The following is an 11,418-nucleotide window of genomic DNA, read 5'->3' as shown; positions in this document are numbered from 1 at the left end:
GCAACTGAGGCCTAGAGAGCTCAATGCCCATTGTGTGTGCACCCAGAATTGTGCAAGGATACAAAGTGACAAGTCTTTCAGAGTCTTCAGCATCCAAAATGTTTCTATTACTCTAAAGGACACAGAGGTCTGGAAAACTGGACAGTCCAGTGTAAGCAGGCTAAGGAGATCCTCGGATTCAAAAGGTCAAGGCTTTCCAAAGCTTGGGGTGCAACCCCCTGCTGTGAATTTGGGGTAAAGTGTAGAAAAGGGAGCACGTGGGACCTGATTGGGATCACCTGCAATTTCCTAGCCCTAGAGCAAAGAGGATCTCAAGGGCAGGCATTTGCCTTTGAGTGCCCTCTATGCATTCTGCCTCAATCTGAGGCCATAGACCTTCATGACCATAGTGTGTGCACCCTCAAGAGTCCCAGGACAAAAAGGAACAAGTCATGGAGAGTCTTCAGAAGCCAAAACATTTCAAAGACTCTAAAGGATACAAAGTCCTGGAAGGCTGGAGACCCAGGTGTAAGATAAAGGAGATTCTAGGATTACAAATGTCAACGTTGTCCAAAGCAGTTTAGCCTGGCCCCTGCTCTGAGTGAAGGGGAAACAGAGGCCCAGGCAGCTTCAGGTATCTGTATGTGCTTTCTGACAATTTTTCTGACCTAGAGATTAGGAGACCTTGAAACCATTTCTACAACAAGGCTCTCCATGTTATCTACTGCTCAGTCAGGAAGGTCCAAGGAATGAACGTGAGTAGTCCTTCAGAGACCTTAGTGTCCATGCACCCCATGTGCCTCTAAAGGAAAGTGAGATCTAGAGAACTAGATGAGAAAGTGTAAGATCACTGAGAAGATGTTAGGATGAAAAATGCCAAGGCTTTCCAGAGTTTTTGAGCCAGTCCCCTGCTGTGAATTCAGGGTAAAATGTTGAAAGGAGAGCTGGAGGGACTTGACTGATCACCTGGAGGTTTCCAGGCCTAGGGAAAAGCAGACCTGAAGGGCATTTCCCATAGAGTACCCTCCATGCATTCTGCCTGAACCTGAGATCTACTGAGCTGAAGATTCATTGTATACACTTACAAGGATATAAGTGATAGGGTTCAGACTCTGGAAACTTTCTTGAATTGTCTGGATTTTCATACTCAAATTGAGCTCTCCTAGTATCTGCCCACAGAACCTGGCTTGTCATACTTAAATTGAATTATCCTAGAATCTCCTCACATAACCCAGCCTTTCACGCTCAAATCTGTGGCCATTATGTGTTCCTTCTTGAGTGCCTCACCTGCTACCCACCCAGAAGCTCCATTGTCTAGTATCTCCTGATTGCCTCCAGCTGTCTCCAACTCTCCTGAATTCCCTCTTTGGACTTCTCCCCAGGACCCTCCCTAAACCCCTCCTCCCATCACCCTGGACTACCAGATCACCCCCCCCCTCCCCCCCCCCAGATCCCTCCTATAGTCTTTTCTGTACTTAGTTCCATCTTGCCTCCATGAAGGTGCTCAGATTCAATCCTGCTGAGACTCTGCCTAGCTGGGATTCTATCTGGCCTGCTTGTGCATACAAGCATCACAAATGCTTAGGCTCTTTAAGAGCCAACCAAATTTGATGAACCTTTAATGAACTTTGTTTTCTTTGACTTGAAGAAGGCTTGAGTCGAATTCATTCGAGCACCCCCCTGACTGTCGGTATTTTGGGGTGTGCTCGAATTCATTTGAGCACCCCCCAGACTGTCGGTATTTTGGGGTCTTGATCACCCCTAAACCTCCTCATAAGGACAGAAATGATCAATCTTTTAGAGTCCTGAGAATACAAAGTCATTTATGTGAGTGAAAGGAAACTGATGTCAGATCACTAAGAAGAGCCTATCATGAAAAGGGTCCTGGCTTTCGAAACAGTCTTAGCCAGTCCCCTGCTGTGAATTTGTGGTAAAGTGTTGAAAGCAGAGCTTGTGGGACTTGACTGTGAACACGTACAGTATTCTAGACCTACAGGAAAGAGGACCTTAGGGGCCTTTACATTTGAGGACCCTCCATGCATCGTACCTGAAACTGAGGCCTAGAGCTTTCAATGACCATTGGATGTGCATTCACAAGGACAAAAAGGGACAAGTCTTTAAGAGTCTTCAGAATACAAAGCCTTTCAGTGATCCTAAGGGAAGCACAGTCATGGAAAGCTGCATAACGCCATGCAATAACACTAACAAGATCCTAGGATGGAATATGTCAAGCCTTTCCAAAGCTTTTGAGGCAGCCCCCTGCAGTGAATGTGGGATAAAATGTAGAAAAGGGATCTCGAGGGACCTGAGTGTGATCACCAAAAACTTCCTTCTCTTACAGCAAAGAGGACCTTAAGGCAGTTTGCCCCAGTGGACCCTCCATGCGATCAGACGGAAATAAGGCCTAGCGTGCAGAGTGAACATTGTATGGGAACCCACAAGTATCCCTGGAAAAAATTGGACAAGTCTTTTGGAGTCTTCAGCATCCAGATTATTTAGGTGACTCTAAAGGAAACGGTGTCCTAGCAAGCAGGTTTGCCCAGTGGTAGTTCCCTAATATGATCCTAGAACGTGAAGTGTCCAGGCTTTCCAAAGCAAGTGAGCCAGCCCCCTGCTGTGAATTGGGGGTAATATGTAGAAACAGGAGCTTGAGGCAACAGACTGAGATCACCTGGAGGTTTGTAGGCCTAGAGAAAAGAGGACATTAAGGTTATTTACAATCAAGGATCCTCCATGCATTCTGCCTGAACTTGAGGCCTCTGGAGCTGAATGTCCACTGTGTAAAACCCCAAGTATCTAAGCACAAAAAGTCACCAGTCCTTTAGAGTCCTCAGAATCTCAACCCTTTATGTGAGTGAAAAGAAGCTGAGTCTGAGGATGGTAGATAGCCAAGTTGAAGATCATATCTCAGGATTTAAAATGTCAAGTGTTTTCAAAGCTCTTGAGGCAGCCCCCTGCCGTGAATGTAGGGCCACATGTCGAAAAGTGAGTGTGAAGCACCTGACTGTGAACACCCACAGTTCCTAGGCCTAGCGCAAAGAGGACCTGAAGGGGATTGGCACTTGAGGCCCCTCCATGCATTTTGCTGAAACTGAGGCCTAGAAGACCTCAATGACCAATGTGTACGTGCACCAACCAGTGTCTAAGGACAAAAAGTGACAAGTCTTTTAGACTCTTCAGAATTCAAAACTGTTCTATAACTCTAAAGGAAACAGAGTTCTGGAAAGTTGAATACCCAATGTAAGCTCACCAATGAGATCCTGGGATGAAAAATGTCAAGGTTTTCCAAAGCTGTTAAGCCAGTCCCTGCTGTGAATGAAGGGTAAACAGAGACTCAGGGAGCTTCAGGTACCTGCATGTTATCACCGAAAATTTTCTTGTCCTCGAGGTTAAGAGGCCTTACGACCATTTACAGTACAAGACTCTCAAAGATGTCTACCTGAAAGTGAGCCCTACTGAGCCAAATGGCCATTGTCTGATCTCCCAGAAATATTCTAGGAATGAACATGACTAGTCCTTCACAGGTCTTAGTGCCCATGCGTTTCATGTGCCCCTAAAGGAAACTGAGATCCAGAGAGCTGGATAAACAAGTGTTAGATCATGAACAAGATCCTAAGATGAAAAATGTCAAGGCTTTCCAAAGCTTTGGAGCCAGTACCCAGCTTTGAATTCAGGGTAAAATGTAGAAAAGAGATCTTCACGGAGTTCACTGTGATCACCTAAAGTTTTCTAGGCCTAGACCAAAGAGGACTTTAAGGGCATTTGCCCTACAATCCCTTCCATTCATTCTGCTTGAAACAAAGGCCTAGAGTGTTGAATGACCAATCTACTAGAACCCACCAGTGTCCAAGTAAAAAATGGGACAAGTCTTTCAATGTCTTCAGGATCTAAATGCTTTATGTGAGTATAAAGGAAACAGAGTCCTAGCAACCTGGGAGCCTAGTGTAAGATCCCTAACAACATGCTAGGAAGAAAACTGCCCAGGCTTTCCAAAGCCTGTTATCAAGCCCCCTGCTGTGAAGTTGGGTTAAACTGTAGAAAGGGGAGCTTGAGGGAACTCAAGGTGGTCACCTACAGTATCCTAGGCCTAGAGCAAAGATTACCTTCAGGGCTTTTGCCCTTGAGGCCCATCCATGCAATGTGCTTGAAACTGAGACCTAGAGAGCTAGATGTCCATTGTACATGCACCCACAAGTGTCCAAGCACAAAAAGTGGCAGGTCCTTTAGACTCTTCAGAATCCAAAACCTTTCTATGACTCTAAAGGAAACAGAGTCCTGGACACATGGATAGCCCATGTAATATCACTAATGAGATCCTAGGAGTAAAAAGGTCACGCTGGTCCAACTCTTGTGAGTCAGCCTCCTGTTGTGAATGTAGAATAAAATTTAGAAAAGGGAGATTGAGGGATGTGACTGGGATCACCTACAGTCTCCCAGGCCTAGAGCAAAGAGGACCTCAAGGGGATTTGCACTTGACCACTATCCATGAGTTCTGCCTCATGGTCCTTGCATGATCAGCCTGAAAAGTCCAAGGAATAAACGGGTCTCGTCCTTCACAGGTCTTAGTGTCCATGCATTTCATGTGCCTCTAAAGGAAGCTGAGATCTAGAGAGCTGGATAATGAAGTGTCAGATCACTTACAACATGTTAGGATTTTGAATGGAGGGTAAAAGGTAGAAAAGAGAGCTTATGGAACCTGAGTGTGACCATCTGAAGGTCTGCAGACACAGAGAAAACAGGACCTTAAGGGCAATTAGACTAGAGGCCCCTCCACCCATTCTGCCTGAACCTGAGGCCTCTGGAGCTGAATGTCCCTTGGGTGCACACAGAAGTGTCTAAGGATGAAACTTTACAAGCCCTTTACAGACCTCAGAATAGAAAACCCTTTATGTGATTGAAAGGAAACTGAGTCCTTGAATGCTGGATAGTCAAGTTTAAGATCACTAAGAAGATTTTAGGATTAAAAATGTCAAGGCTTTCCAAAGGATTTGTGGCAGCCCCCTGCTGTGAGTGGAGGGTAAAATGTAGAAAGGGTAGTTGGAGGGACCTGACTATGATCAGTTAACACTTTCTAGGCTTTGAGCAAAGAGCACCTTAAGAGAATTTGCACTTGAGGCCCCTTCATGGACTTGATTGACCCAGTCTCCCATAGCTAGCAAGTATATAAGGATGAATTTGAACTCGGGCCCTTCCTGACTCCAGGTCAAGTCCTCTAGCCACTGAGCCACCAAGCTGCCTCATACAGATACCTATGATATCACGAAAATCAAGAGTTCTGTGTGTATTCAGTGACTTTTATTCTTAGCTTGCTTCAATTTTGCGGTTCGGATCTCTCTTTTACACATCTCTCGGTAGGTTATTTCTGCATTTATGCGCCGAGCAAGTAGAAATTGGCGAAGTTCGGCCAGGTTATGCTCCACTGCTCTGAGGTTTACCAGAATTCTTTGCTGCAAGGCACGTGAATGTGCGAAATCATTCCGGGTGCCTTGGGACAGCTCCCGCATTGACAAAGCAGTATCGCTATTGTTTTCTGAGGCAACATCATGATTGTCTGCTGTGGTTTCATGGATGTTTTTCTGGAAAAAGAAAGAAATTATGCATCTGTGGTTATGGACTTTGGAAATCTCCGACCAGTAGTTAGAGGATGTGGAACCTGTGCCTGTTCCCTCCACCTCACCTCTAACCTTTCCAAAGATAAGAGGTAGAAAATACTTTGATTGGCCCTTCTGAGTCTGAAGCCCTTGGTAAACACTGATGAAACACTTAGGCTGCGCATGGTACCCAGCTAGGCGCTGGGGGTTCTTTCTCTAAATTGGGCTGGGAAAACAAGGCTCAGGAACTCACAGGATGTCTCCCCAGCCTCAGCACTGCAAGAATTCAAGAGCCAGGATCAGGCTGACCAACCAGATCAAGGTCAATGTGCCCAGGTTCTGAGCCACAGGGATGTAAGGTACATGAGGAGTGCCTGCACTAGCCCCCATTTAAGAACTGATTTCTCTCCACTGACTTACAACCCCTGAGACTCATGCCCACACAGTCCCCATCTCCCTGAAGGACACAGCAAAGGCTCTTTCAGTGAGGAACAATTACTGGCCCATTCTCAAACTCATCAGCACCAGAATTTGCATGGAAACACCTTTCCTGACCAGAGGAAGCATTCTTGATGCTCTACATGCCATAGTGGTCTCAGCAGCAGTGAGGAGAACATGAACATCTACTAGGCCCAGGAAGCCATGCTAAAGCAGCCCAGCCTGCCAGGAGGGTTTCCCTCCTCTCCTTGTCTAACTGCTCAAAACTCTCCTTGGGCATGGTTGCAGGATGGAGCCAAATGAACTAGAAGTTGCAAGAACACTTAGTTGACCTAAAAGTCAACATATGTGAACAGACTTTGCCCAAGGGAAGGCCACCCTGCCTATGAACTAAGACCAGTGGCTTGATTTTCAAAAAGAAATGCATTCTTCATAGAAAAGTGCCTTTTCCAGGTCAAGGTACAGCTGCCCTTAGCTCCTATCATTTCTAGGCTTTGATTACTGGAGCTTGCTGGGAGCAGGCAACGCCAAGTCTGTTTTCCACAGCAGAACCTTCCCCTCCCGCTCCCCCTCCACCTGCTCCCCCTCAAGTACCCAGGTTCCAAGAATACATTTCAGTGTTGTTGAGGCTGGGCCTGAGCTACCTGGAGAAGTCCTCAGTGGTGCCCACAGAGAACAGGTGCTAGTGGGCAGCTTAAGGCATACTCACAGGAGAGGGGGAGAAAGAGAGAGGAAAGCAGGAGAATCCAAGAGAAGCAGTGGAGGCCAGAGCTGGAGTGATAAGGAGTGGGAGAGGGCCCCCAACAGAGGCCTCAGGAGCTGCCTCCAGGTAGCTGCTTTGGTGGCTACCTGTATTTTGGGCTCCCTGTGGGGGGAGGGAAGAGGGAAGGAGAGGGTCTCCCTAGGTTGGCTCACCACTTCCAAGGAACTTGGTCTCCCTTTTTGGAGTGAGGAGTGAAGGGGTGAGGGGAGGCAGAAGTGGGCAAGGGGCTGAGGGTGGAAGGGGTTCCTGGCATGGGCAGAGGAAGGGGGAGGGGCAGTGACACTCTCTCTCTCCAATGGGGTGTCTCTCCTCTCCTGCCCCGCCTCCTCCTCCTCCTCCTCCTCCTCCTCCCCTTTCCTCTCTCTCTCTCTCTGCCTCTGTCTGCCTGTTTCTCTAAGCTGTGGCTCAACTGTCTACCTTAAACCACCTGCAGCCCATCATCCACAGCAGGGCAGAGAGGCTGGCCAAGATGGCAGCGCTGAGCAGGAGGAAAGCTGGCCCCAAGTTCACAGGCATAGTCGGGAGACAGGCACAGGTGCGCCAGGTGAGGCTGGGCAGGCGACGAGGATACCAGGACAGGCGGACGACGAGGACACGAGGAGGATGAAGAGGACAAGGACAGGAGCACGCTGACGACGCCGAGGACAAGGAGGACGGTGGGGGCCAGCGCGGCAGCGAACAGGGCACGGCTGCGGGCGGGAGGGTGAGGGAAGCAAGAAGGAGGCCCCGAGGGAGAGAGTGTCTGTCGGGAGGGGACTGAGGAAGGACACAAAGGGAGGGAGATGGCGAGGCAGGGGCCGGCCAGCCTCGCGCCTGGCAGCGGACAGGAGGAAGGCGCCCTGCCTCTGCGCACGACGAGCCTGCCCGCGGCTTCTCCCTGGCTCAGTCTGCGCGGCCGTCTGCCCTTCGTGCCCCCTGATGAGGTCACAAAGCAGGTTCTTGGGCGTCCTGGAGGGACGTAGGCCTCGAGCGCGACCCCGCCCCCCGGGCTGGAACCCTGGCCAGCCATACCTGGCCCGCACTCTTCCACGTCCACGGCCGCCAGGCCGGGGCGGTGCCAAGCCAGAGATGGGGACCAGTGCCATGCTCGTGGCCTAGCCCACCTGAAACCGCTCCTTCCAGGCCCAGCTCACATGGCTTGGACGGGCCTGCACCAAATGCACACACAACACCAGCAGGGTGGCTTCCTTAGGGCAGCTGGGTGCCCCAGTGGGTACAGTGGCATGTCAGGTCTGGAGGCAGCAAGACCTGACTTCGCATGCAACCTCAGACTCTGACTAGCTCTGGGAACCTGTTGGCCTCTCTTTCCCCATCTGCAAAACGAGCTGGGGAAGGAAATGGCAAATCACTCCAGTAGCTTTGCCCCAAATGACAGCTGGACTGGACTGAAAGCAAACCAAGAGAAAAGACCAGTTGAGCCACAAATCACCCAGTGTATCGCCAAGTGGGCTGCACTGCACTGGAACTCACAGAGACTTTCACACTTGGATCCCTGTGATCTAGGACAGGTCACACTCTCTCTGGGCACTGCCCTCCTCTCTAAAATGTGGGAATGGAACTGGATGACTTCTGGAGGTTCTCTCCAACTCTGCCCCTAGGGTCCATTCATTCTTTAAAGCATGGAAGAATTCCCCCATCGAAATCAGTGGGAAAGGAGGGGATAAATTAATTTATGCTGAAGCCCAAAGGATTCATCATGTCACCTATTCCTAGAGTGTCACAATTTGGGGGGGGGAGGGTTCTGCCACCCCTTCATATAAGTACCCCTTTTAGTAAACCTTACCTCCCTATTCCACATGAACAGAAGTGTGAGAGTATCATACATATGCACATAATAAAGAAAATCATAGATTTCATTCATTTCAGGAGGATACCATACTGATGGAGGAGAATATTCCCCCTGGCCATTGAACAAGCTTCTTGAGTCCCTGCCTTAAGGGCACCCCGGATTGGGAATTCCTGCCTTCAGCCCTCTCTTGGCCACGCTAAACATCTACACTTTCTTCAAGAGATGACTGTCTTGGGACATCATTTCACTGCTCTGTCTTGGTTGCTTCCAGACCTCTAGGCAGGTGACATGTAATCCAGGATACCTTGAAGTGTTGGGAAGTGTCCTCTTCCACCTTCTCAGGGCCAAACATAAGTCACAAGCCTCTTCCACAAATGCTTAAGTGCGTGCTGCCATTTCTCCCACCTCTTCCAACTTTTCTTTTCTCTAGGCTAACATTCTGTTTCTTCAACCTGTGGCAACAGAGCTCACACTCAAGGCCTATCCCCATGGGTCCTTCTTAACGTGTGGTTGCTCCCCACAGCTGAATCTGAGCCAGACAAAGGACAACAGTCCTATGACCTACTGCTTCTTGGAGGAGAAAGCTTTCTGCACACCCCAAGACCAAATTCTCTTCCTTGGCTGCTGTGTCACACAGTAGGTTCATATGGAGCTTGCAGCCCATTAAAACCCGGTCCTGGCTGAGGGACCTGTGGCCCCAAGGCCTCAAGGGCCCCCCAGCTCCTCAAGTGGGGCCTTTTGACCACGACTTCAAGCTGTACAGAACAAATCCTTTGACTCAGGGGATCTGTTCTCTGAAGTTTGGATTCAGTCCAAAGGCTGCCACACTTGAGGACCCAGAAGGCCCCCTGGGGCCTCCAGGTTCCCTACTTCAGCCTAGATCTTTGGAAGATGAAGCACCCCCCTTCCCACTGATCTAATCCCCCCATCCCCACCTTAGGGTTAGCCTAGTGTTCTAGCCTGTCTCGTTTTTTTTGTGTGTCTTCACTCTGGCATCCCGGGTGTTCCTTTTCTCTTCCAGTTCTCTGTCATTTGTTTCTGGACAAGTTGGGCTCATCTTTCTCTTCATGTAGCCTAAGACCATATTAGCCCTAGCTCTGCTCACTCCTCCCCACTGACAAGAATAAGATACGCTGAGAAAGCACTAAGCTACTGAACATCTTGCCAGCCAGAAAGGGCAGTGGGTAGGGTCTCTTGCAGGAGACAGGGATGTTTCAATTACTTCCTTTCTCCTAGCCTGGGAATCTACTTGATTTGGTCTGGGGAGGAAAGGTAGACCCCTGTGGATAGGGACGTCTAGACACCTATATGTATGTCCAGCTCTGTCTCTCAGCATTTCCCTGTGAGTCCTTCCCAATGGTCCTAGAGAAGGCTTCAAAGCATTTATATGAGGAGAGAAGAAAGAGAGGTGGACAGCACCCAGAGAAAATCCCAAATGGCATCCTGAAGGATTGGAGATGACTGATATATGACTGAATAGCAACAAAAGCAGCCACACAGTCTATGACTATTTCTTCTATTGCACACATAGCGACATTGAAATTTCCAAAGCTTTGGAGCCCGCCCCCTGCTTTGAATTCAGGGTCCCATGTAGAAAATTGAGCTTGAGGGTGCTGACTGGGATCACCTACAGATTCCTAGCACTGGAGCAAGGAACATCTTAAGGGCATTTGCACCTGAGGGCCCTCCATGCCTTCTGCCTGAATCTTAGGCCAATGGAGCTCAATGATCATGGTGTGGATACTCCCAAGAGTCCAAGGGGAAAAAGTGTCATATCTGTTAGAGTCTTCAGAATCTTAGACATTTCTATGACTTTAAAGGAAACAGAGTTCTGGAAAGCAGGATAACCCAGTATAAGATCACTACTGATACACTATGATTAAAAAGGTCAAGCCTGTCCAAAGCATGTGAGGCAGACCCCTGCTGTGAATGTCCAGTCAAATGTAGAAAAGGGAGCTGGAAGAACCTGACTGTGATCAGCTACAGTTCCCTAGGCCTAGAGCAAAGAGGACCTGAAGGGCCTTGATACTTGTTGCCTCTCCGTGCATTGTGTCTGGAAGTGAGGCCTAGAGAGCTCAATGTCCATTGCGTGTGCACCCAGAATTGTGCAAGGATACGAAGTGATCAGTCTTTCAGTTTCTTCAGCATCCAAAATGTTTCTATCACTCTAAAGGACGCAGAGGTCTGGAAAACTGGACAGTCCAGTGTAAGCAGGCTAAGGAGATCCTTGGATTGAAAAGGTCAAGGCTTTCCAAAGCTTGGGGTAAAACCCCTTGCTGTGAAGGTGGGGTAAATGGTAGAAAAGGGAGCTTGAGGGACCTGACTGTACTCACTTAAAATTTCCTGAGCCTCCAATAAAGAGGAACTCAAAGGCCAGTGTACTAGAGGCCCTTCCATGCATTCTGCCTCAAAAGAAAGCCTAGAATGCTGAAGGATCGTTGTAGGAGAACCCACAAATGTCCCAGTTAAAAATGGGACAAGTCTTTCTGACACTTCAGCATCCAAACCCTTTAATGTGACTCTACAGGAAACATGGTCCTAGGAAGCTGGATTACCCAGGGGAGGAACGCTCATGAGATACTAAGATGAGAAGTTTGCAGGCTTGCCAAAGCTGGTGAGCCTGCCCCCTGCGTTGAATTTCAGGTGAAATGAAGACCATGGAACTTGAGGGACCTGACTGTAATAACCTAGATGCTTGTAGGCCTAGAGAAAAGAGGACATTAAGGTCATTTACAATAGAGACCCTCCATGCATTCTGCCTGAACCTCAGGCCCGTGGAGCTAAATATTCATTGTATGCACCCACAGGTCTCTGAGGCAAAACCAAGTCTTTTTGGAAAACTGAGAATGGAAAACCAT

General features: G+C 48.7%; 1 protein-coding gene across 1 annotated transcript; it reads right to left on the bottom strand.

Moving 5' to 3' along the window:
- Positions 1–5,239: 5,239 nt before the first annotated feature.
- On the bottom strand, positions 5,240–7,650 carry LOC140515519 (kita-kyushu lung cancer antigen 1 homolog). Its single transcript, XM_072626274.1, has 2 exons — positions 7,189–7,650; positions 5,240–5,555 (listed from the first exon to the last, which is right to left on the bottom strand). The coding sequence occupies exons 1-2, from the start codon at positions 7,285–7,287 to the stop codon at positions 5,265–5,267; spliced, it is 390 nt and encodes a 129-aa protein (XP_072482375.1). The 5' UTR covers positions 7,288–7,650; the 3' UTR covers positions 5,240–5,264.
- Positions 7,651–11,418: the final 3,768 nt, after the last annotated feature.

Source organism: Notamacropus eugenii, chromosome X, assembly GCF_028372415.1.
Source record: "Notamacropus eugenii isolate mMacEug1 chromosome X, mMacEug1.pri_v2, whole genome shotgun sequence".
NCBI lineage: Eukaryota > Metazoa > Chordata > Mammalia > Diprotodontia > Macropodidae > Notamacropus > Notamacropus eugenii.
The sequence above is the reverse complement of the archived record's forward strand: the minus strand, read 5'-3'. Positions and strand labels throughout refer to the sequence as shown.